Source organism: Meriones unguiculatus, chromosome 1 (genome assembly GCF_030254825.1).
Source record: "Meriones unguiculatus strain TT.TT164.6M chromosome 1, Bangor_MerUng_6.1, whole genome shotgun sequence".
Lineage (NCBI taxonomy): Eukaryota > Metazoa > Chordata > Mammalia > Rodentia > Muridae > Meriones > Meriones unguiculatus.
The window spans coordinates 166926897-166954447 of NC_083349.1; the positions used below are offsets into that span (position 1 = coordinate 166926897).

Sequence of the window (27551 nt, forward strand, 5' to 3'; positions counted from 1 at the left end):
TTCATGTGTACCAAGACATACCCATGCCTGGACATGCACGATTGTCTGTGTCATGTGCACACAGACAAATAAATAACTAATAATCAAGCAAGTAAAGAAATAATTTAAATAAGCCCCAACCAGACACAAAATCAGCTGGTCATTTGATCTTTGAGTTTCCCGCCCTCAGAAGCTGTAAATAATGCAAGGTATGTTGCAAGCACTTCAGTATATGGCTTGAAATAGAGCTTACATAGGAAACAAGAGATTGAGCATTATGATAAGCAGAGGTGACAAGACAAAAATCATCATATCCCTTGTTTGTTTGAGCTCTGTGGAATTCTGTTATTGGAATGAAGTCAGTTAATATCTGAAGAAGGAAGGGAAGACACTACATTATATCACAAAAGAAAGTAGGAAGAATTAGAAATCCATCCATCAACAAATATTTATTAAGAAAAATAACATCTGGTGAACTAAAAACGTTAAATCGTTTGGGTAAAGAGAGATTTATAATACAATGAGGCCAGTGCAAGGGGAACATGAGTGAGGTTTGACCCATTTAGCCAAAAGAAAGAAGACTGAAAACACGTAATAGATATCTTCAAATATTGTGATGTTCATCCTGGGGTCAGAGCCATTTCACTCATTTTTCTAATCCCAATACTCACTTGATATATGGTGCTTGATATACGGAAGGTGTTTAGCAAATACTTGTTAAAATGAATTTTAAAAACTGCTAAATGTCTTCCAGTGTTAGGTGTTTGAGCTCATTTCTGTCCCCTTTACAATCAATTCTCAAACTATACATGAGAAAGCTGGAGTTCTGAGAGATGAAATATTAAGCTAAAATGTGCAGCTGCTAAGAGTTCATTGTGATGACCTAAAACTTGTAGGCATTTACGTAGATAGAATTCAGTCTTCAGTTTCTTCTTTGCAGTTCTAAAAGTGCTAAGAGGCAGACACTGTGAGGAGGAAGTTTGTGTGTGCATGTACCATGGAGGGGTTGTGAAGGAAGTCCGACCTGCTCTTGTCTACTCCTGGCACTGTGAAATGGAAGCAGACTCTGCCCTCCTCCTTACTATTGCTGAAAGAACTGAAGTTTTAGAAATGGAACTGTGACGACTTGTAACCAGAAATTCACAAAATCTGCAAGCCTCTTCTTTCTTGGGGGTCTATGGATCTTGCTGACATGTGACATATTAGTGACAATAGAGTAAAATGCTTTGTTTACCTTTCCTTTTCTTCCAAACATTCCCTAAGAAGTATTTGTTCAGTTGATCATAGCATGGCTGTGAGGGCCCTTTCATCCCTTAGCCCATGGCCTCTGTTACTTGGTTTTAACCAGAGAGTATGACCAGCCTGAGCTGGTTACTCAGCCCCTCTATCTCAGAGAAGACAAAACCAAAGACATGCCTTGCCTTTTTCCTCACCAATGGCTCTTTCATATCACCTCTATGAAGATGCCTCTACAAAGAGAGATTCAGAGAAAACTGAAATCCAGTAGGACATCTGCCACAAATCTCTGCAGACACTCAAAGGCTACCAACATGCCTTAGCCTGCCATAGCAGCTCCACAAATATTTACCTCCACCTTTCTCTTGATTTCTTTGTTTGTTTGTTTATTTGCATTCATTTATTTATTTATTTATTTATCTATTTATTTATTTTTCAGCCAGTATGGGAAATATAGCTCTTTTTGCTTCCTATCTTTAGGGAAACTACACCTATCTAGCTGGAAATAACTCAATAACTCAGGGCTGGAAACATAAACCCAGAGGTCATTTTGCCTAATTTGGCTCTTTGAGATGCCTGGCACTCTCAGAAAGAGTTACATAAAGTGACACCGAGTTCCATTTTATACCCGATGATCATAGTGACCACACAACCATTGGTGCTTCAGAAGAAGATAGAATAAGAGTAAATAAAAACAAACAAAGAAGTATAAATCAAGCAAAATCATCTAAAAGGCAGTATGTGCCTATAATCTTGACACTATGGAGTCTAAGAAAGAAGCGTTCTAACTAATGTGCACTATAGAGGATAACCTTTTTGTAATTAATTGTTAACACTACTTTCTGAGTATAATCTTCAATACCAGAAATAATCAGGACCAAAAACAAAAGGGGATGTGGATGGACAACTCCCATGACCCATGATCCCCAATCCTGAAAGCAATCCAGCACTCCATTTGCTTTCTCTGGTAGGGGATGTGAGTCTCAAAGATCTCCCTTGCACAGCATCTGAATCCTAACTGCAGGCTGCTGTTCTTGGGGCAGGCTGAAAGTAAGCTCTGCTTTCAACTGTCCCAACTGCTTCTGCAGAAAGGTACTTCTCCACTCAGGGCCCCACCCTTTCCTGTAGTCCCTGAGTTGACTTAAAGATTCCATAGGGGAACTGCCCTGAAAATGAGTTTCAAAAGCCAGAGAGAAAAAGGAGAGAAGGAGGGAAGGAGGGAGGAAAGGAGAGAGATAGGGAGAGGGAGAAAAGAAAGAGAGAGAGAGAAAGGCAGATTAAAGTATCAGCACAGAATTTATGCTTTGGACTTAAGGTTTAATAATGCAACAGAAAATCAATATTTAATAAAGCAAATGATGGAGAAAAACACTGCCTGGGAGATGAGGTTGCTGCACTGTTTTCAAACGTCTCAGTCCCAGAGGAGGGAGAGTTGGCAGGATGGATGAGGGACCAGGCTGACAAGAGAATCTGGCATGCAGACAATCATAGGTCCCATTGATTCCTATTCTGTTATCTCGTGGGTTTGCTGGCCACTTTTATTAAAGAGTTGACATGGAATTAAAATGAAAGTGATGTGAGATGTTCAATAGACTAGGGGCCAATGGACCAGGCCAGCCTTCAATTAGCAGCTCTGGATTGTCGTGATCTATGCAGGAGAGCCATCAAAGTTCACACTCTGTTTGGAGAAATGAAAGGCAGAGGATGGGTCTAAAATTGGAGCTTTATAGATATATTCCAGGGAGGCTACCTCTGATGAGTCCTGTCAGGCTACTTTCTGATGTGAAGAGGTGATGCAATAGAATGTATCTATTCAGTACACTCAGCGCCTAAAGCAGTGGTTTGCACTAGTAGGGATGCAAACTGCCACTGACTAATGTATGTTGAGTGGACCGTGTTTAGGAATTCAGTGACTTGGGTCCTCGGCTTCCTATGTGCAGTTCAAGGCACTTCTGAACTTCAGGAAAAGTGAGTGTCATTAAAGTGCTCTTCTCACCACATTCTTGTAGTTACTAGAGTATTTCTGGTTAGTCATGTTTTCATTGAAGTTCATTCTTTCCCATGGGTGCAGACCAGGATTCATCCTAATTCCCTCCAGTCAAAATATCTGGGTTATAGTTCATTTCAGGGTCTTAGTTGCCTAAAGGAGGCATAGTTGTCAGATAGCCAACCTCTGTCCCCTGGCCAGGAGAGATGGATATATCTGCCTCTACAAGCTTCTTGGATTCCTGAGTTTTGGAATTCTGCATGGTGAGAATGGGCTGCATAGTATTCTCCTTTGAATTATGGTGTCTCTTCTCTATCTAAGGCTCCAATTGTAGAGAGTACTGAAGTCATATCTTGATTATAACATAAGAAGACTCAGGTAAGGTATGTGACAGCCTAGCTGCTGCCTGAATGGAAATGAACTCATTTGAAATGGGCAGACTGGCTACTTTCATATGTTTTCCAAGAAAAAGAATAGAGAGAGAAGAGTGCACTGGTGCTCATTAATGAGGAAAAATCTTCAGAAATCCTTAATACAACTATAAATTAAATTGTGAAGACAGTAAGTGCATGAGAGTCAGAAGAGGCAAGGAGCAAACAGAAGAAACGATGAAAAAACTTCAATAGAAGGAAAGGAAAATTGTCAGTGTTACTCATTGCTATTAATGACATCAAATAACCTGTGTAGTGCAAGTCCTTAATTAAATTTTAAAGAATAAATGAATACAATAGAGTAGAATCAAGTAGGCCAGGATAGGGTAGGATGGAAGGGAGCTTGTTGAAAGTTAGGAAGATGGATCAGAAGTAAAATGCCATGGAGATAGCTGAGATATGGAAGGTTGAGTGTAACTTCAGGAGTTGCTCATGCTCAGGGACTATTCCAGCTCAAACATCAGTTTGCCTTATTATTATTTATATTGTTATGATCATAGGAGACAGTGGTCCCCACACATCTCTTGCAAAGAGTTATCAGAGTGGTAACAGGTACCACCTTGAAAGCAGACTTGATGCCAGAAGTGATGTCAGCTCATAGTGGTTGGTCCTCACTTTTACCTTTTCTTTGAGCCTCACATGATTTCAAGACTGACAAAAGTTATCTGATTATTCCCTGTGGGTTAGAATTCTGAGGTCTACAGGGACAAGCAGATTGATCAATTCACATCCAGTGCAATTAAAAATTTCTCCCTGAAACTAGTACATAGAAAAGTTCCACTTAAGCATGCCACGGGCAAAAAGGAAGAGTCACTGAAGAAGTGACATTATAATATCAGCAAATATGACTCAGAACCTCAAGGATTCAAAAGAGTTAAAAAAGAAGTAGGCCATGTTGTCCCAAACATGGTGTGAACCTTTTGCTGAAGGTGCCTAGTAGGGGCAGTCAGGAGAAAAGCGACAAGACTGCCCACCCTGTGAGAGAGCAGCAAGGGCTGGAGGAAGCCCACTATAGGGGACTCTAGGTGAACATTCTCAGTGTTAGGAGTAATTGATATATTCACTAAATAGCTCAGAGGCTGCTATCAGAGCAGCTGTAATAATATTTTTATTTATAAAATCTCACTACTTCTGAGGTGCTCAGGGCACTGTACAATAGCACTAAAGAAATTAAATTAAAGCATGAAATATTAGGAAAATGCAATGAAATCAACATTACCGAGTAGACACGGAAACCCAAAAAGAAATAACAAGAAAAGCTCTTCTCCACAGGAAGCAGTGTGTAATGGGGAGGGAGAATGTTTTGGGAAAGCAGAAAAGAGAAGCTTCCAGACAAATTCACTGTTGGGGGCATTTTCACATACAGATAAGGGTTCCAATAGCCTCTTCCACTGGGATAAAGTGGAGGAAGACTTTAACTCCTCTATGTGTCAGTTTTCTTATTTTCACAGTATAGATATCACATTATTAACTACTGTTGAAGATCATGAGACCTGAACAAGATTTTGAATAAAGCATAGTTTCTGCCACGTGGTAAAGACCCAACAAATGTCGGCTTTTATTGTTGGTCAAGGGATGAGTAGAAAAGGGCAGAGACAGTGTAGAGGGAAGCAAGTAAAATGGGATTGATGCATGATCAAGGCAGCAATAGTTAAGTCAGGAATAGAAACTTCATGTATCTTTTAGAAAGGGAGAGATCAAAGGAGCAAAATAAACACACAATAGACTATTCAATCATAAAGAATGAAATAATATCATTTGCAGCAAAATGGATGCAATTGGGGGCATCATATTAAGCAAAATAAGCCAGACACAAAAAGATAAATACCACCTTTTCTCTTATTTGTGGATTCTAAATTTCACATAGTTATATAAGAACATGTATATGGCAGGCAAGTAGCCCAGTGGTAAGGGGAGGAGAATCTATAGGAGGGTGATTATGATACAGTAGAAAGAAATAGCTCTTAGAAACACAGCATTGTACATAATGAATACATTTTAATAAAATAAATGAAAGAAGGTAATCATGTGAAGATAAAATTTAAAGGAAAACCTTAAGTTCTCTTTGCAAGCATCAGAGCTCTAACATACTTCGAGAGTGCCATAAACAAGGTGAGGAAAGTAGGGTAACACTATTTGTTTGGTTTTAGACACACTGTGGGATTTTTCAAAAGGCAATTCTATCAGTTTCTCACCTAGCTTTCTAGTATTGGGTAGTGCGATGTTGCTTTTGTACGTGAAACCATAATAAATGAAACTGAGCAGCACTGACTGGGTCACTGCACATCCTAAATCCTGAGTTCAAAGAAGACATGGATCAATTGTGGAGACCAGTGGGTGAGGGAGGGGAAGCTGAGAATACAATCACATTATAGGAATCTTCTAGGGGGAAGGGAAGTCCTACTTCGAGAGTAGCCAATACTAAGGCAGTTAAGGGACACGACCACTGCTGTGGGGTGGGAGTAGGGTGAGGTGTGTGTGTGTGTGTGTGTGTGTGTGTGTGTGTGTGTGTGTGTGAGTGCGGTGTATCTCTATATGTGCATATGATCTCATAGATGCTTGTGAAGGCAATTGGCCAATTCTGGTGTCTTTCTTGATTATCAGAAGGTTATTGTTTGAGACAGGGTTATTTGTTGAACCCAGAGTACACTATTTCAGCTAGCTTGGTTGGACAGTTGGCCCCCAGGATCAATCTGTTTCCCCTCCCCCTCCCCCAACCTTCCTGGCATTGGGGTTACAGACACAGATATGTGCTGCTGTGACTAGCTATGATGTGTGTAGCAGGGATCTAATGTCAGCTCCTACCCATTGAGATATCTCATCAGCACCACCGTCCTTTCTAAATTGAATTAAAAGTGCTTTGCTGTTGTTATTGTATGGTTGTTGCTTTAAAAGAAAAGTACATCCTAACAAAAATCCACCCACAGACATGATTAGTTTATAGGGTGAGTGCTAAGTCCCCATTACCAGCACTGTAAGTGTCTTGACATCTACGTTGTGCTAAAGCTGAGAAGGAGTTGGGGCAACAGGACACAGAACACCTAGCTTGGTACAGAATGACAGTGTGGTGGGACAATCTGGCCACACTGGGTGTAAATGTTGGTTCTACTTCAGCCAAACTAATGGCTGGACACATCACCATCTGTAAATGTTCATTGACATCCCACCGTCAGGTCAGTTTGCTCAGGGCACATTTTAATAAGCACATGCCATTTCCAGTGAGTTTATAGGATAATAAAGAAGCACAGTCTTTGCTTATGCTGTGCTTTTTAAACCGCAAACTCCCCATTACGGAGAGTTGCCACCTGAGCTTGTGAGGATGTGTGGTGAGACTGATTATTTCATGGATGGACATTTCCTTATACGAAGGGGTGGGGGAGTTGCCACAGACAGGGCTGGGTTATAGCACCTTTGTGTGGAGTCAGCTCATTCCATCAGCCTCAACAGCCCCACAGAGCAAGATTTAGCATTATCCTCATTTTATAGGTGAAAGAGACCAAAGTACAGATCCTGCTAAAGGTATTATTCTAACACCGCTGGTTCTCCCACCATGCATACTGTCTTGTGTTCTCTCACACACATAAAGAATGACATGTTCCATAACCAGGGGTGAGGAAAGGAGCCCTGAAAGAGAGCAAAGAGACTGGGGTTTAGTTGTCATACTCCTCTTAATCAGAGGTGTGACCTTGAATAAAAAAGAAAAGCTAACCTCATGTATCTTGTGTTTCTTCATCTGTTGTAACAGAGCGGTGGATTTCAATGAGAGAATAAAAAAGCATCCAGGCTTAAAAAACAACGATGATGCTCCGGCCTTATCTCCAATATTAAATCAAACTCCCCAAAGAGGGCTTCAATACTGGTGCTTCAACAGTAGCTTGAGTAACTGAGACTCCTGGCAAGGGACCCTCTCTGTGGCTTTTAGCTCTGATCTGATTTGAGCCTGTATCCACATTTGCAAAGCCCACACCTAATTGCAATCCAGTTCTCTGAGTCACATTAACTCTAGCCTTTGCTCATGATGAGAAGTTAAAGCCTTGGTTAGGCTGTATTGCACAGAATGAGGTAGCCCAGATTCTGGCTTTTCCCTGCCTCTTATTGCCATGCAGCGAAGCTGTGATTGCTGGCTCCCTAGCTTCCAACCTAAGGGTAAAAAGTCCATCTTTTGCACTGGGTTGTTTTGTGCCTCAGCTACAGTCCTATGCAGAAGAACTTTATCAAGGTCCTGCTTGCTACACAATAAGGTTTGTATAAGCTAGAGCTATAAATATTGTTATCACTGGGTGGAGGTCTAGTTTCATGAGATGAGACGCCATGCTTACAATCCCCTATGGCTGGACCGGCTAAGGAACCTGAATCACTTTGCCACAGGGAATACAGGACTGGTGCAGAACAGGCTTTGTGCATGATGGAACCAGCAGATCCCTGTACTCAGACCACATGCCTGCACTGTTGCTGTCACACTGCTCAGGAAATCCTTCCTCAACATATTTGCTAACGGCCAGGACATAGCACAATGTAGAGGTTAAGCCAGAGTTCTCAATCTATGGGTTGCGACCCATTGGTGTGTGGGTGGTGTTGAATGAACGATCCTTTCACAGGGGTCACATATCAGATATCCTGTATATCAGATATTTATATCATGACTCATAACAGTAGCAGAATTATAGTATGAAGTAGCAATGAAATAATTTTATGGTTGCATGTCACCACTACATGAGGTACTGTATTAAAGGGTTGCAGCATGAGGAAGGTTGTGAACCACTGAGTTAAGCAGAATAATACTTTAGCCCGTCTCTCTCAGCCCAAGGTGAGTGTCTTCTATGGCCTCCACACTCACACTGTTAAGTCTCACATGTCTGTTACACCCAGTGGTCTGCTGAAAATTAAATCCAATTGATAAATGAATAGAAACAGCCCAGTACTAACAAATACACTCCCTAGGAGCACACGTAATCCCCCCCCCCTCACACAAACACATTTTGACAGAGAAATGCACACAGATGCAGCATTTGAGTCTCAACAAGGAAAACTTAAACTTCCCTCCCTTCACTGTGCAAGGAGGGAATTTCATCTGGGGTTGCATGGGGCTCCCCAGGGGAAATGATATATTGTGAGTGAAACTGCAGCTCACTTTCAAGATGTGCTTATTAAGTGGAATGAAAAAATAGATAAAGTGGTGCACTGGCTCATCCCATCCTCCTCTCAATGGCAGTGTGAGCTGGGGGTGTTGGTGGAAAACCCTAGGAGCTGCTGAGGGGAGGAGAAGCAGCCTAGGGCTGTGTTGATGACATCAGCAGGTTGCAGCTATGCACTGGGAGGGTAAGCCTGATGGCTTCCGAGAGAAGAGGATAAAGGGAGGTAAGGAGAAAAAGTGAAGGCACAGAGGAGAAGACAATTCTGAATTCTGCTACATCCACAGCTTGGGTCTCAAGACCTCTTATGCTCCGGTTTGTGCTCATCAGATGTTTGCCTGGCATGATGCGCCCTTCTGAGCACTGATGTGGAAGTGCTTTTCCTGCTACCAGTAGGTCACCTTCCCATTTGTCTTCTCAACGCTGTCCACGTCTTTTTTTTTTTTTTTTTTTTTTTTTTTTTTTTGGTTACTATGTCACTGTCTAACTTCACTCAGTTCTAAGCTCTGGTCATATTACCTTTGGGAGTGCCCTGGAATCCAGAATCTCCCAGACTCCTCTTGAGGCACTGCCAGAGGCTCAACCCTTTGCCCCAAATCCTTCCACGTTACAATGAGCTCTGTCCTTGGCCACCCTGTATTATTTCTTTGGGGTAAGCATAGTGTTCATGTTCTACCGTATTCTAGTGTAATCTTTGCTGAATGATTGAGAGTGGAAGAAATTTGTATTATCAATGTCTTTCTTCAACCAAGGCCGGTTCTAAAAGCTGAGGCAGGAGTTTCTGTGCACGTGGTGACAGAAAGTGATGACTCTGTCTTAGCTTACCTGCTATGTCTAACTGTCATATGTCTGTCAGTTCTCCTGCCTTGATTGCCATAAATGGCTCTCTTACACATGTCCATACAAAATGGCTGTGACCAATTGCTAAGCTTGAGCTAAACAATGGAAAACTCACCTGTTAAGTGAGCTGACACAAAATAAACTCTCAAAATATGTCCTCACTGGCACCAAAGAGGCTGATGGCTGCTCTGCATACAGAGTGACCACAAGTGACACCCATGTGCCTTAGTAGGAAGCAATCAAAAGCACAAGCTAAATAATTCTTTGGAATCAATCTGAAAGCAAAGCAGGCCAATGTGAAGTGAGCCTGTGCCGAACCACTTAGGGTGAAGGCAGCTCTTCACACTTCTGTTTCCTGTGTTTTCATTTGAAAGGCAGCATAGCAGCTCGAGGGGCAGGAAGCCACACTATAAGTAGAACCTTGGAACATTCCACTCACCTGATTTGGCACATAAACTGATAATGAATAGGATCATAATTTCAGAATTTATGTAAGAACTATTCCCAATTTGATCTACCGCTGCCTCTGGCCCTTTGTTTGCCTCCTATGGCCAATTTTTAAGCATCTTGCCCAGATCTGGGGTTCTCAAAACTTTCACAAAATTGCCCCTCAAGGGGGCTTTTAGGACTAGCAGGACTATTGAGAAGGTTATAGCCTCTCCCCAAGGCCCACTGAGAAATTTCTCTGCTGATTGCCAGCACGCAGCAGGAATACGAGGTCAGAGGCCCTTTGGCAGGGGCTTGGCATTCTCTGGCTTCTCCTTCCCCTTTTAAAGCACCCTCTAGCTGGTCCTTCCTGTGCTCTATCCTGTCTGCCTTGTCTCATCATGGGCTTTATCCTCCATCCACACACAGCTCATCTCCTCTCGCTGACATGAGTTCATTTATCTAATCCAAAAGCCATTTTCTGGGAATTCTAGACTGAAACAAAAGCTGGCACAGGAGTTTTCTTTCATTTGTAAATGTGTAAACTTGAAGCTCCTGCAAAGTTGAAGACAATGAATTGCATTTACTTCCAGCCTTAAACCACACAGGGAGGGCATGTGTCTTTGGAGAAAGATTATTCTGGGAAACTGAAAGCACAAGGCTGTGGACCATCCTGGTTCTTCCTGTGTGCACACCCTCTCCCTGGTTGCACACTCTCTTGGGACAAGAGAGCTCTTTGTTGAGGCCCTATGTGTAAGAGAAGATGGTTCCATATCAGGGACCCAGGATAACAGGGCATTGACTGATCGTTTTGTGTTCTCATTCTCTTACTCTCTGTGCCAGAAACTCCCTTTCTAGCCCATCTTGAGTCTGGATGCCAAAGGCCTTTCCAAAACCATTCATACAACTTCCTTCCTGTTTTCCTTATTCCTAGTGTTCAGTGAAATCTCCCTTGCAAGCAGCCAGAAGCTAGGCTTCTTTACCCTCCAAGCAATGGGCAGTCCCCATCGCTTTTGTGTCCCCTTCAGCTCTCACGTCTCTATGTGGTCTCTTGAACACCCTGTTTTGTATGCTGTTACTTCAGTCTAGGAAACTGGCTCTCTGCAGTGCTTTCTTCATCCTGCCAAGCTCATCGCAAATGCCACATCTTCTGAAAAGGGGGCAGGGCAAATCATCTAGGTAGAAGTGACAGAAGAATCCCTACTTCTCTCACCTGCACTAACTAAACTAAACAAAGGCCGAAAAGAAAACATTCATGAAACAACTCATGTCTGTTTTCATCCACATACTCAATCAACAAATATTTATTGTTCCAGGTCTTACTCTAGGCACACAGATCCAGAAGTGACCAGAAGAACCGGCCCTCATTCTCATGGAATATGTGTTCTGGTTGGGGTAGGGTACATCCCTTACAAAAGCAGTATACTTTATACCCAGAGGTGTGTCATGAAGACAAATAAAGCAAGAAAGTACTATGGAGAGATGAGAGCAGTAGGAAGCTATGCTTCACACAGATAGTCAGGAAAACCACTTCCCTAAGGTGACTTCTGGCAAAGATCTGAATAGAAGAGCACTCAGGAGCTGGAGACAAGCATGGGCACACCCAGGGGCAGTTGACAGAAGTATGAAAGCCCACTAACAGCAGACTGAGCCATGCGAAGCAACAGTAAGGCTGTGGGTCTCACATCCTTTGCATCAGCAGGCACAGGCCCAATGTACATGGCTGCCAATGTACAGTGCACCTGAGTGTGAAGGACACTACACTGAGGAGGGGACTGGTCAGGCAGGTGATGGTAGAGATACACATGATGATGGTGGTTGCTTGTCACATGAAAGAACATAGAGCTGGGGAGAAAGAGCAGTATTCTGGGTAAATTCTAAGTTTCAGCAACTGTCTAACAAGATCTTAAGAAAGAGTCAGGCCTGGTGGCACATGCCTGTAATCCCAGTACTCAAGGAGGCAGAGGCAGATGGATTTCTGTGAGTTTGAGGCCAGCCTGGTCTACAAAGCAAGTCCAGAACAGCCAAGGCTATAGAGAAACCCTGTCTTGAGAAACAAAAATAAATAAATAATAAAGAAATAAAAACAAAAAGAATGAGGAAGAATGAGAGGAAGAAAAAGTGAAATGGATGCTCAAAGCCCTGCAATTAGCTACTAAAGGATGCAGTTATAGGAAATAAAGGCTTTGTGAAGAGAGGTTGAGGGTGAGGGTACAGACCCGTTAGGTTTAAAGAGAATTATTGGTACACCATGAGTTTAAAATGCTGTTGAGATAAATAATGATAATGAAGCCCAAATGCTGAGTTTCCTCCCAGTTAACAGGAGAAATACCTTGGGATCTTCAGCTCCATTTCCACCTGCCCAAACCATCCTTCTAAGAAACCATACTTGTGTGAGCTCTTCTCTGCTGTGCTGTATCATGTGGAATTCCCAGGACAGCCACTTAAATGTCATCAAGTACAGTCTTATACTAAAATTTTAGTGAGTTCATCAATTTGTATACAAGGAGATGACACTTCCCTTGCAGAGCAGGGTGGATTTCAAAGGACAGAAATTTTTAAAAGGCACTGGGTCATTCCTTAGTGCCCTCTAGGTATTGGTTCTTGGAACTTCTGAGAATACCCAAATCCTGAGATATGTGAGTTCCTTGCGTCATAGAATACAGAATTTGCATAGAACTTACTCTAAATCATCGCTAGCACTATACCTAACATAATACAAATGCTATGTGCATCATTATCATACCTTATTGTTTAGAAAGTTATGACAAGAACAAAAGCCTCTACGTGTTCACCACAAATTTGAAATGCTTTCCAAAGACAGAGGCTTCAAACAATAGTAATTTACTGTCTCCTGTGATTTCTTACTTACTTATTGGAGAGTGGCCTGGGTGGACGGTTCCAGCTCAGAGTTCCTCACAGGGACTCAGGCCAGTGGGATACAAGACTGTTTCTCTGTGAGGGCTGAGCTGGGTCGGAGGCTGGACATTCAAGTGGGTTGGCTCATGACTGCAGATTCAGGCTGGCTCTTGGAGGGAAGCCTGAGTAACTTTACACACTGACTTCTCCCTGTGGCTACCTGCATGTCCTCGCAGCAAGGCAGATCAGTCTCCTAAACCCCAGTCCTTAGATCACAGTCCCAGTTGAAACCTGTCTAGGAAGGGTATGGACACTATTAGCCACATCAAGCTTCTGTAACATTTGCCTCTTTACTTAATCATATTTCAAAAACAAAATCTGTAAGCATGAGCGTACAAATAATGGTAAAACACTCTGTGGACTGACTTCGATTCATGGGCCCTAATTTGCTGATCCCTCTCCTACAGCCTGGCTTCTTAAAGAGTGCGTCGATCATGCAGCTGAGTTTTATGAAAAAAAAAAAAAAATTGGTAACAGTAAAAGGTTTATGGGCAGTCAAAAGCAAAAAGTTTAAGAGTTGGAGCTGTTTCCAGCAGTTCCATACTGCAGCATGCATTCTCATTGTAGCCTTGGTTCTGAACATGCTTAGCAACTTGCGCTATGCACGCCCTAACACCACAAAACATCCGTGTAACGATTTGAAATATTGAATGTTGTACAATGCAGTGCTTTCACTGTATACACAACACTGTCTAAAATTACAGAAATAGTTCAATTCCAGAAAACGTATTTCATGTTTTCCTACCCTCAATGCTCAGCATGTATCAAATTTGTTTATCTTTTGAGTGTATTGTGATAGAGTTTTTTTTATATAAAATTATGTTTGGATACACATACACGTGTTCAGATTTCAATAAATATTTTAAAAAATAAAAAATGATCAGACAAATTACCAAGTCATTCATAAGCTAAAGGAAAACATGATTGTTTTAGATTTTTGATAACAAAATATGAAATGAGGCAACCATAAGAGAAATTATCAAAAAACCAAGTCAAATTTACACAGCAACAATATGAATCAAAATGGTCGTAAAGATATGCAAACTGGAGATAGATTACAATCCTGAGCCTGCCTGAGGAATCCACAAAAAGAGGAGTCCTCCAGAATTTTGGGTTTCCTTGTTTTTATCTGGGGGGGCAGAGGGGTATTTTAAGTTTTGAAGTATGTTGCCATTATGTAGATCAGGCTACACTAAAAGTCATTGCTGTTCTCCACCCTCAGTTACTGCTGGGATTGTAGGTATAGATCACCATGCCTGGCTTGTAAATAAAATTTTATTGAGATATTTCCATACTCATTAAAATTTGCTATTTTAATTGCTTATTCACATGAGTTTCATAAGAAATTATTAGATCAATTATAGTTGGGTTTAGGACCAAATTTCTAATTTCTATCATTTTGTATTATTTATCTGTGTGATGTGGTGCTCTTAGAACTGACAATTATAAATTCAAGATATTGATCAACTCTGAAAAACATTGAGAAGACTTTGCTCTGCAGGATTAAATACTCAGCCTAGATTAAATTCTTTATATCAAAGTAAATAAGCCCATTCCTGTTATTAGTGTACATTCTTGCATTTTTCTTCAATAAACAACGAAAATATAGCAAATAATTGTTTTAAAATAAGATTATTTATGATTTATTGTCAGTGAATGATTGATATGTGTACCTATTCTACATACCTAGATATTTTGCATACACAAATCGTTCTCCAACAGAAGGGCTCATGAGTGGAAAAAGTTTAGGAATTCCTAGTTTACAACAAGCCATCACCCCAAAGAGTAATCTCAGTAAACAGCAACATTCCAGTTGACCTGGAGAACTAGAGTATTTTATAATTTCTACTCACAAAAAAAACAGGGACCCATCATAATAGAGGCAGTGTATTAATTTCATGCTGCCACTGTAATTTATACAGATCTAACAGCTTAAAACAAATAGATTTTTTTTCCTTCTGTTCTGGAGGCCAGAAATCCAAAATACCTTTCACTGAGCTGAGAGTAAGCATCAGCTCTTCATCTGAAGGCTCAGAAGAGAGTGTGTTCTAGTCTAGGTTTCTTGCAGCTTTTGATGACTGATGACATTCCCTGGCTCCTAGTATCATCACTCCCATCTTCGGGAACAATGAGGTCAAATCTCTGTTCCCATATTCTCATAATTTTCTCTGTGTTGGTTTGTCACAATACCACTGCCTCCAGACTAAGTAGTGTGTGTGTGTGTGTGTGTGTGTGTGATTATATTTAGGACCCATGCTAATCTCCCTAACTTAAACTCTTAACTTAATCACATCTGCAAAGATGCAACCATTTGGGGAATATTCATGGGTCTTGGGACCAGAAACCGTTCTTTGCTTTGCCATTCTTCAGCCTACTACAACAAAACTGAACAGTGAGCAGTGGATCATGTTGTTTAATTATTTTTTAAAAAGAAATTTTATAACTCCATTTATTACTCAACAAATAGTCCCTGAACTCCCATTAAGCTGGAGGCACTGGGAATACAACCAAAAGTAGACAAGCCTCCTGCCCTCAGGAAAGTAGCCACAACACACTTACCACACAACTTGTGGTAAGACCATGACGAATGGCCTGGCTTGGGCTCTTGGGTGATATGGGAGCAGTAGGCAGCTCTGGGAAATCTCCCTCAGTAGAAATGAATGTTTAAAAGCTAAAATAGCAACTAAGAAGAGAATTCAGGTACAGGGGAGAAAACTTACAACGTTGGTGGCCAGAAAAAAAAAATACTAGTATAAACTAAAAAAAAAAAAAAAAAAAAAATAGCGAGGCAGGGATAGAAAATTAGGCAAGAAGTGGAGTTCCCAGAAACCAGACTCCTAGTTCTTCTGGACATAGAGGTCCTTGAAGTAACATCTTGTTTAAAAAGATTATTCTGAGTAAATGACTATGAATTTTGTTCTAAAAAAGAAATACTAGACCACACATTTCAAAAGATTTCTATTTGTTTGGACATCTAGGAGAGCAGAAATCTTGCTCCTAACCTTGGGGCCACCATAGTCTTCCAATTTTAGATTCCCATGGATGATCCTGTCTGGGCAGCTATTCTCTTTTCCTCTGTGCATGGTCCTCATCCCAGCCCCATTCTACATCCTGGTCACAACCCACTGTCACTCATCTATGCAGGTGTTTTAACCCTTGTATAAGTATTTGACATACAAGTGAAAGCAAGAAATAATAAAAATTCCTGATCTTCCTTTCTTGGGGTGGGGAGAACAAAGGGCTTGGCTAGCCTATACCCTCAAAGAGAAGTTGGCACAAGCATCCCCTTTTTGAAGCCCAGGTTTTAGGAAAACCTGCTCAAACTGGTGAGAAGCAAAGACTCCGTGGTGACATAGCTGAGGGACAGCACTACAGGAGAGAGCAGTATGGAGATACCAGGGTATAATCAGGGTTCGTTCTTAGGAACAGGGAGCTGCATATGCAGGAGAGCTGCATTAGTTCCTATTACAAAGGACTGGATGTGTCTAAAGGACATAGGCTAGGACAGACAAGCCTGGATGCCTGGTAAATGATTACAAACTGCATGGCGTTGGCATACAATCAAGCTCCACTTCCTTGCATCTAATAGGCACCATTCTACAAATCAGATTATAGGATGTATCAAAACATTTCTATAAAGTATCTAATTGAGAACAATTTAAATAAGTAGGTCATTTTCCAGGTAATTATTATCAAAATTCAGACTGGAACCCAAAACTCTTAAATCCTAAAATCTACTTCTTTCTACTAAGCTATTAAATCCACAGTGGAGCCAACGCCGGGTTCATTGTGCAGACTCCCAATTAATCACAGTGGAAAGCTCTACTCGCCAAGTGAAAATCCTCTAGTTTGAATTCTTAATCCCCCACCAGCTGAGTTTACCACAAAGACATGAATATATAATTGAGACATAAAGAAAACATGCCACCAAATTAAATTGTCCTAATTTTAAATCAATAAATTCCTTTTCAAATAACATGAAATGAAGATCAAAAGAAAAACATGGGGCCCCAGCAAACTTTAGCAGCACTGTATTCTGTGTTGAACTCCAGCAGAGGGCAGCTAGACTCCCCACCAATGTTAGATGCCGCTGGCCACAGCTGATGTCATCTGGGATAGTCCAAGTGCAGACTTCTAGAAGCCTAAATTAGTCTGGGGACATGTGGAATGTAAGTTTTCTCCTCAACTGCCCATGATCTCTTAGACAAAGGAAAAAGGTGACTTCCAGCAGCCCCTTGCTGTGGCTGTCATTTATCCTTGGCTGCAACCTCATGCTCTCAGGTACACTATCACAGTGGCATGCAGAGCCCGGCGTTATGCCCTTCTCCCCTGGAACATAAAGAACTACTGCTTGACTATATGGTGACACGTTAATCACTGTTGTGACTGCAGGTGTAAGCAAAGAGTGCTTCTAGCAATAGACTTGGTGGTAGACGGGTCTTGGCAATCTGTCTCCTTTGTGTCTTAGCCAATACACAAGGGACACAGAACCAGCGGGGATTGGACGCTTTCTTTTCTTCCAAGACTTCTCCCTTCCTCTCGAGGTTTATTAACCAAGGTGCTTGTCATGTTCTATTCCACTGATAGCCTTGTGGATATTGTCCAATGTCAAAACCATTAAATGTACATTGCCTAGAGGAATAGAAGTGGCACTCTTGCCTGTATATCAGGAAAAATCAAGTCTAGGGGGAAAAACTACACATCTCCATTCATCCAAAACTGAGGTAGAGCTAACTTTCTGGCCATGCTCTGTGACACTTAAGTGCCACCCCTCTTTCTTTCATGAATCATATGTCATCATAATCTCACCCTTGTGGTTCCTGCCTGGGACATCTCTACCCCAGAGCACATAGCAGGTCTCACTCACAACTGAAGCACATCCTTTGATGCTAATTATCGGAGAACTGCATTTACTCCCTTTCAGTGATTCATCAGATCTATATGCACACAAACATCCCAATCTCTGCTTTAACAAGTTAGTGGTTTGTTGGTAACGTGGTCCCTTCTCCTGCAGTGTCAGGAACTCTGTGTGACGTTTGTTTTCCCTGTAAACGTCAAAAGGCTGTGGAAAGGGGCTGAGCAGGATTACCCAATAATCTTCAACAACAGATAGGCAGAGAGCCTCCTACAAAAATGTGTGCCAAAGCCTGAAGAAGCTAAGGATTTTTAGTTTTCTCAGCGAGAGAATAGGGGCCTGAATGTAGGAAGGCAGAGTACACCGTAGTCTTTCTGAGGAGGCAAGAGCCTTTATGGCTCGGTCAGGGCACTGAGGTCAATACTGCTGCCTTTGATATCACTCTAGATACACCACTGTATACAAAGCCAGCAGCCTCCAACCACAGAAGCCTTTAGGGATGTGGCAGTGAGAACATAGTCTAGAATTAGATATGTACTGTTGTTTTCATAGAGCCTCCTAAAGGCCTCATACCATTTTTAATTAAGATTATCTGAAAGGCATAAGCAGGAAGGGGCTTTAAAAAGAAAGGATCTCTGCTTCACAATCAGTTTGAGTAAATCGATACCTCTGATGTGGGAATGGGAAGCCACAGAATGTATATTTTGACAATGCTGGTATTGAGGATCCGATATTCACTCTTCCTCCCAAATAAAAATGACAACCTTTCCACTTGGAAGCTGCAGAACGAATAAAAATACAGGAGAAACATTGCCAATTTCTGCATCCCATGGTGAAGCTGAGCTAAGCTTGGAGGCTGTTTAGGTTCCCCAGGGAAAGCCACCTCAGGGAAATGATGTTCCTTGCTGCTTGTGGAATTTCCCCAGGGAGCCCTCACTGCTCACCTGGAGAGATGATGCTGACTCCTGGACGTTCTAGGAAGCACTCAGGGTCACCTGATTCCGTGTTCCCTTAGAGCCATGTGTGGAGGAAAGGATTTTTCAGAAGAGTCCTGTTGTCTACTGTTGCTACCAGAGAGATGATGCCAGGTTTTCAAAACTGAATAGAAAAAAATAAGAGATTCCCCGCCCTCTGCTGCCATAGCCACATAAAGGTGGTACAGAAATGATGTGAATGGGGCCAGCGTGACTTTAATTACTTTACTCACTTTAGGTCACCCTGCTTGGCTTGTGGAAGAAATATGGGATGGTGAGATGTGAGCATTGGCCTAGCCCTTCTGGCAAATGGTGCCTCTTCAATGTCTATAAGGGCTTCCAGAAATTTAAACCCTCAGCAGGTGGAGTAAGATGCTTCATTGGCATACTGCCTACACTTTGCAGGTTAATTGTAAAGGAAATGCCTTGGTTCCTCACCGTTTTCCACAGTGCTTTGAGGAACACTGCAATTTCCTAGTAGAATTTAATTTCCATAGATTTTCAAAGTTCCTCCAAACTGAAATTCAGAACCTTGTGATCAGACAAAATGTACATTCTTGTATGTTTCTTGAAGGAAGCAGAAGAGGAGGGTATCCAAACATTTTCCACTCTCTGTCACTTGGTGCTACTGAAACCTAGACAAGAATGTACTGTCCTTCTGTGTGAGGTGACTCCTGTCTGTTGGGAACTGGATGATACTGTTGACTCCACATGGACTCAGCTAGATGTAGGCAGAATGGAAACTGATCTTAAGGTCTTCCCAGCGCTCCAGGAGTCTGGCAGTGCGAGAAGGAGATGGCACCTCCTGGTGTGTGTGGAGAGACAGAAATCTTTGCTTTCAAAGTACAGATCAGATCGCATCATTCTCTTTGATATTCTGCACTTCAAATTTCCTTTTGTTGAGGCTCACTGTAGAAGTCTTTGGTGCATAGGTATCTAGAAATTCAAAGGTACTGTTCCTGTTCTCTTAATCACAGTAATGAGTTCGGCTTGACAAGGTCAATTAATTATTCACAATTAGAAAGCAAAAGAAATATAAATAAATACAACGGGGCTCAGAAGAAGAGAGGATTAGGAACCTGAAGGCAACAAAAGGTAAATGAAGGGTTGGCATAGTCACAGCTGAATAGTTTATGTCATCGGCTGGTTTCAGGTCCCCTAGCCGAGTCCCCCACCCCCCAGTGGAATCGCATGAACACCGGGCTGGGCCCCGAGTCCTAGCTGCACTCCCTCTGTCCTGTACTGTACAGTAGACATCAGCAGTTCCCTCCTACACTGGAGCTTCAGAGCTGCTTGACTCCAAAGGCAGGTAATTAACTATGAGACAATAGCAGGGATTTTCAGATTAACTCTGCCTAGAGAGAAAGAGGAAAACTCATTTGCACCAAACAAAAGGGAGGGGGGTGATTAGATGCACTAATGACAATAGCAGACCTAGATAGGGCCTGGGAAACTGATAAAGAGGCCAAAAGCTTTTCTCTTATTACAGAGGAATATCTTTGTTTTTATACAGTCTGCCTTCTACTGTTTTCTATCATGCAAATGTTTTTCTAGGAGAGATGAAAGTCCCAAAGGTACTTGGTCAAGGCTGAGAAGTCCCTCTCCATATTTGAGTGAGGAAAGCGCTTTAGTGTTCTACAGTCACTGCAATAGGTCTTTGTAGTGTAAACACTCAGAAGATTTGGAGACAAAGGGATCAGATGTCTTCTCTAGCTGCCTGCAACTTGGCAAACAATTCAGTGGCAGCAAGTGTTTTTATTCTCTCTGTTTCCCAAGGTCTCACTTTTTCCATGGGACCAGCAGAGGCAGTGGGATAGCAATCTTGGATGCACATGAAGATTGTTTGGCAGCAAAATCGACAGCTGAAATATGCAGCTAGATTCCAGAAGCAGACACTTAATAATTACACCCATAAAGATGAAATCTGAAGGTCAAAGGGATACACATTTTTATAAGACTTACTTTATTTTTAATTATGTGTATTTTGGTGTGTGTGTATGTGATTGTATGTGCCTGTGAGTGAGGATGCCTGCAGAAGCCAGAAGAGGGTATTGGATCCTCTGGTATTACAGGTGGTTGTGAGCTGCCTAATATGGATGCTTAGAACCAAACATGGGTCTTCTACACGATCATTACCTCTCAATGCTGAGGTCCTCTCCCCAATCCAAAAGATTATATTCTGGCTGCCCAACTAGCTATACAAATCCTTGATAGCCACTTCTTACTCTACATTCCAAATGCCATGTTTCTTGCATTTACCTTTGGACTCCAGACTTCTCTGTCCTAGCTAAGAAAAGAACTCTGGTCTTTCATCCAGCAACTTTTTTTAAGATTACTATCTTTTCTTATTTTCACCTTCTCTACGAAATCTATTTTCTTTTCCATACCACACTTGGCCTTTCATGGTAGGGAAACTCACCCTCACCACACCAGTAACCACTGGTAGCACTGTCCATCAGTGCTTTCTGTGATGGAAGCTCAGGCCCATGCTCAGTGTCTGCAATATCTACTGTGGTAGAAAACATGGTTCATACGACTGAAGAAGTGTCTGTTCTTATTTCTGTCATTTTAAACTGAGACTATAGTAAGTATCTAGTTAGCTCAGTCTCCGCTCAGTCCACCCCTTCCTGATACATTCTCTTTTATTTACCTTCAGTATAATTCCAAAGCTTCCCTCTTCCTCAAAGATGGCCTTTTCCAACCTTGCCAAAGAGACTTGGCCTATGTAATTGTTTGGGTTCTGCCTCCAGCCCGGACCCTTCTCTTTCACCAGCTGCTTCTTCCAACTTCTGACTCTACACATATAATAGCACCTTTCTTCTCTTTGTCAGGCTGGCCCTCTCCGGCCTAAAGAATGAGTTCAGTGCCTTCAGTTCTTTCTTAGATTCCTACTGATGATCTAATGGCCTTGCCTTGCACCATTCCTCTCAATGGGACTCAAAATGGCTCTTCTTGATAGCTGATCTTCCAAGTCCTCTTTATCTCTTTTCTGCACTGACTAAGGGCTAGGGACTCCAACCTGGCCCAAACTGAACCCAGCCCACATTTGAGGTACCTGACCCAGTCCTACTCTAGAAATAATGCTTTCTTATCAGCATGAGGAGGTGAAAAGAGTTCAGGAGAATTTATGAAATCACATAGCCATCTATAAAACAAAATGCAAGGTTATGGACGAGAGATTCAGGCAACAGTATCTGTACTCACACAAATTCTTTCGGGGTGACTTGGAAAAGAAACACACCACTCTGTCTCTCCACACAAAAGTGACCTGGGTCTTCAAGGGCAGCTTTGTATCCATCCTCATGTACTAAGTTCCAAGCTAGGGTACACATTGCTAGAGATGATTCTCACAGACTAACTTTCACAGGAAAGGATGAATGATTTCATGTCTGCTTCTCGGGCAGATGTAGTTATGGTGTCATGACTATCTTTAAGAGAGAGTCATTTTGAATTGCAACTGTAAAGAAAGATTTAGCATAAAGAGGTAATGGAATTGGGTGGGATATTTGACAGTCACGATGCTACAAATAATTTTGGTCTTTAAACAGATTTCAAAGGTGGTGGCAGTGTCGTTTCTTCCCTGTCTCTCTGTGCTTACACACATACACATGATGCTGGCTGCCCAGATATAAATATGCATGGGCCCAATACTAGGTCTGTTCTCTGTTGCTGCTGATGTTTATATTTCTGTTTTTAAATGGTCACAATACTATTTGGGGAACTTGATATGCCTGACTTGCATTCCAACAGTGTTTGGTTGAAAAGCAACTTCAATTCAGACTGCCAGCTTCTGCTAAGGGAATTAGGGTCTCTGTTCAGTATAATAAATGATCCCAAGATAAATATATTTCTTTTTTTAATCCTGCATGGTAGTATATCCTCTTTCCAATACAGAGCCTGGCTCTATTTAGTTTGTCTGATTGCCTTGAGGAACGGGACAGGTTGACTCTGGAAAAACTATGGTCCTCTATTCATTAACCTGTCAATAATACTCAGTCCAGGCATATTGACAGCGGATTAGCTTGGGCTGAGTCTGTGTACAAGACCAATGCCTTTTTTAACCCAGCTTGTTTCCAGATCAATACACCCATCAGCATTCGAAAATTAGCCCAAGATGAGATTCCAATACTAGAGATGGTGTGTCATGGGAAGAGGGCACCTAGCCAAGTCACAGATGTAAACACCTGGCTATGGATTAGACATTTTCCATTAGTTTGGACGTGAGTGAAGATAGATGTAGACTGTGTTCCTTCGCTCCCTCCCATTGCCCCCACCTTCTAAGTATTCAGCCCTCTCTCTCAGAGCCCATGTAAGATCTTTGTACTATAATTCTGGGAATTTGTTTCAATAAGCATTTATTAAATGCCCAGTGTGCATAAGCCAGTCTATTTAGGGCAGGTATTTATGAGTGTCCTAGTAGACATACAGAAAAATAATTGACAGAAACTTGGTTTCTTGTTTTCTAAGCATTGTTAGCATTTTTCAGTCTGTCCTCTTTCTCATTCCATGGTGGTGTCACTTCCTGCAGCAAACCTGTGCTCAAGGCTCCTAGCCTTTCTCAGTCGGTCATTGAAAGACATTCTGCCCATGGCAGGATTTCAGAGATACTGCCTAGGAAAGATGGCAGATGGCTTCCCTGGAGTGTTCACCAAACCTCTTTACAGAAAGGTGACTCTTAACTTTATTTTGTCTATCTAGCTACAAGGAAAATCTATTGTGTGTTGAAAATGTATACACACAAACAAAAAAAAATTCACATAACAATACCTAGTCTGCTATTTATAATGCACTCATATACTGGCTATGCAATTCTATTTTAAAACGCTATTTGCACAAAGCTGTTTGAAAAAACATATTTATAGAACCAGTAAAAGAAAAAAAAAACATCATAATTTCCTTTGAGGAGAAAACAATGAGCTCAAGTTATAAAACCCTGGTGTGACTGTACTCTACCACAGCCTGATGGCTACCATCACCTCTATGTAAGCGGCACCCAACAGGCCCCTCCTTCTAAGGCATTCTTGTCTCATGGCTGCTCACCCTATTCTGCTTCTCTCAGCTCTAATACTTGATCCCAGCCTGCTCTTTTTCATCTTCTCACTAAGGCTATCCCTCACTCTTCCAATTTGTCCTTCTCAATCCCTCCTTATTTTTGTTTTTCACGTAACTCCAGCTTCTCACCCTACTCCAGAGCATCCCACCAGGAAGATAGGCTACAAGAGTGACTCCATTGTCCTGCCTGACACTTGCCCTCTGGTTGGATGAACAGAGCCAGGGATCAGGCCAAGTGGGGTGGGAGACACAAAAAATTCCAACGTAAGATTTCACTTCTCAGGATCTTTAGTTCTCTTTTAACAAAACAAGCTTTTAATCTACTGTAAAAAACGATCAAATGTTTAAAAATAGTCATTGTGTTTGTAAAACATTGAAGGGAACATTTAATAGCCCAGTGACGAACAGGTAAAATAGTCCTCTGTGGGCCAGGTCTTCTTCTAAGCGCTTTAGTCTATCAATGTGTAAAATGTAATCCTCACCTGACTCCTCACATTCACCCTACTTTACAAGAAAAGGCCCCCGGGGTGCAGGAACATTTGATTCAGGCCTCTCCATCAGAAAGCAGACGATGTGGCTCAAAGCTGTTGCTCAGTAAGTAGAAATCTATCTACTTGTTAAGTGTTGTCTGATGCCCCAGGACTGGTTCTGATTTTGAGAACAGGTGAACACCAGACCCATGATATAAGAAGCAGAGAAAAGAGAACCTAGAGAAATACCTCAAAACCCACCCAAACAACGGAAAAACTCCAAGCAAACCATAAACCTACAGAGTGCAAATAAGAAGAGAACAAAGGAACAGCTAAGCAGAGACTCTGAATCCGCTCTTCTCGCAGAGGCATTGGGGGAGCAAATGCTGGGATGGATGACGAAAGAAGCCAGCACGCTATCCTGAAATGGGTGTGTGGGAGGGAAGTGGTTAAGATCCTGGGTTGTGCTTCTTGGCTTTGCTGTCTTTGAAGGGCATGGCATATGCACAGCAACAGAAGAACATTAAAATTCTGGTCTTAAAATAAAACAAATTTGTAGTTGGATGCAACATTTTAAAAAATGCTAAGGGGAGAAAAAGCCAAGGAAAGCAATAATTAGACGATAATTTTGTACAAAAAATATTATCGGAATAGAAGAAAAACTAGTTCAACTCGATGAGTACATTGCTGAAAAGTTTAGTGTCTAGCTGCGAAATGACCATCAAAGAGGTGCCCTTGCTGGGAAGAACAGCCAACCTATCTTGGATTAGAATTGTGGGGAAAAAAAATCAGTGAACATTGTCATTCTCAGCCACCCACTCAGGCCTCCCAGCCAAGCCCCACCCACCTTGTACAATGAGGTGGACTCTGGAGGTCTTAGGGTGGTTGTCTGTCTGCACCGAGCAGGTATAAGGGCCCTCGTCATACACATCCACATTCTGGATCTCAATGCTGTACTGGGTCTGGGTGTTGCTCAGGAGGACCACTCGAGGATCTAGGCACCACTTGTCATTTCCAGCATAAAGGATGGTACTGCGGTTTAGCCAGGCCACCCTGGTGACTCGGTTGTCAATTGTGCACCTGTAAGATAAGACCAGACAGATAAGGGAAAGGACAAAGAAAAAAAAAGCAGAAGCTGTTAGAGCCAGGCTACCATGCCTCATTGTGCCTTATTCCCCTCACTCCAAGTGGACACACAATCCTTTCCTATGCTTGCTTGGCCATGGACAGAGTGGTCCAGAATACCACAGTAGGAAATTTGTAGGATTATGGCTTTAGAACATTCTCTGTCTGAGCTTTCTAGATCCTGGGAAGTTTAGTACCTTTCAAACCACAGGAAGAAATGCTCGTTTCAAATAACCTCTAAGAGCAAACCCAAGGCATCTTGCATCCTCAGAAGAGCTAGGACCCTTGTTCTCCTTGCTAGGCTCTAGGATCCCCATGATGTGAACAATGAAAATCTCCATCATCACTGTCTGGATATTTGGGGTGCGCTAAGCTGTTCAATACTTGCAACAGCCCTGTGGGGTGTATTTTATTGGAAAAAGAATTCAGGCACAAGGATGCTAAATGCTTTTCCAATTCACAGTTAATATGTGCTGGCTCAGAAACTGGGCTTTAACTACAAACCATCCTTCCACTCATATCAGTTCAGCAAATTCCAACAGAAGGCTTCTGAAGTCAAAACTAAATACGGACCACCACTATTGCTACTTATCTTCATTATACCCAGGGCAGAAATGTTCAATTATTGCTAGAGTAAAGACATTTTCTAAAATCTCAAAATTGTTTGCACATATAAAAATAGTCTCTTTCTTTTTATTTTTTGCATCTGGAGTCCTCAAATTGTGGAAGCTTCCTTTTCTTTTCTGTACTTTGAATCCTCTTGCCAAACAAGCCTTCATCATATCTTTCTGTCTGTATTCATTTCCCTCTCTTGTTACACCAAGTATGTCCTATGGCCTAGGGCTAAATTCACAAACACAGTGTCCTGCTCCTCACTGTAATGCTGAGAAGGGCTGTATTACAGGGTCTATTTAATGATGTCTCAAAATTCTGCACTCTTTCACAGTGTATAAAGCACTTTCACATTCACACTGTTTCATTTGGTTTACGTAACAAAACTTTGAGGAAGATACTCATGTCTGTTTTCTGTTTCAAAGACCCAAACCTCAGAGTTCCAACTTGCCTGCATTTTAAGCAAGGAAAGAGAAAGTGTGAGATGCAGACTCCCCATTAAGGTCTCATTCCTAAGTACAGAATGTGCAAGGGTGAACTTTTTAATGGGATACTATTATGGTTTACTTTGATTGCCAACTTCATTAGCTTCAGAAATTCTTGGAGACTAGTAAAGAATATATGTGGGTTTATCATTGTGAGGATTAGGGAAAGAGAGAATGATTCCCAAGGAATTTGGGGTTCACCACTTCATAGGGTGCCAAAGACATCCTCTTTCTTCTGATTCTTGCTGCCATTATGTGAACTGCTCTGCTCCAGGCTCCCATTTTGTCAAATATGATGGACTCACTCCTGTGATGCCACCAGTCAAAATAAACTCTCTCTTCTATAAGTTGTTTCAATCAAGTATTTCATCACAGTGATAGAAACCAACCCAAAGTGTTTTTGCTTCTGTTGAATTCTTAAAATGGTCTGTTACCATAAAAACAACAACAAAACAAAACACAGGAACTACTAGTGAGCCCTGAGCCCATTACACTTTCTGCTTTTCATTGGACACTCTCCTTGTTTTACTTGTGTAAATGTCACACCACCACCAGAGGCCACTCAGGCACAGGTGGAAATTTTGCTGAACTATCTGTCCAACCAGAAGTGCCCTTGCTTCAGGGTCCAGCAGGTTTGTAGTGCTTAGGGGATTTTCTGGCAATGCTGCAGAAATGAAGAGTATGATGCTGACATGCAAACGATGATGATGGCATGTAAACGATGGAAAACACAAGTATGGAGATGCTAGGGTACTAGTTCAAAAGTGGGCATGTGCTGCTTAGATCAGCATAACAAGTAAGTCTGTAAGCTCCACCATTCCTTATGCTACTACCTCAACCTTTAAGAACCCAGAAATACCAAGTTATAAAAAGAGCTCAGTTGAAACAAATACAGACTAGAGTTTGGAAGTTGCTGACACAGAACAGTGAAGCCAGGACAACCTATCTAATTTATGGAGCCACAGGCCAAATAAAAAGACAGAGACTTCTGTCCGTGAAAAGTCCCAGATGGAGAGAGTGGAACAGCA

The 27551-nt window shown here is 41.8% G+C and overlaps 1 protein-coding gene across 6 annotated transcripts in view; it reads right to left on the reverse strand.

Annotated features, from left to right (window-relative positions):
• Window positions 1–27551, reverse strand: part of Ntm (neurotrimin) — a 966537-nt gene that overhangs the window by 155064 nt on the left and 783922 nt on the right. For all 6 annotated transcript variants that reach the window (XM_060371216.1, XM_060371208.1, XM_060371199.1 and 3 more), the window contains exon 3: window positions 25149–25381. In XM_060371216.1, the coding sequence (XP_060227199.1) occupies window positions 25149–25381 (233 nt within the window). The remainder of the gene's footprint in view (window positions 1–25148; window positions 25382–27551) is intronic.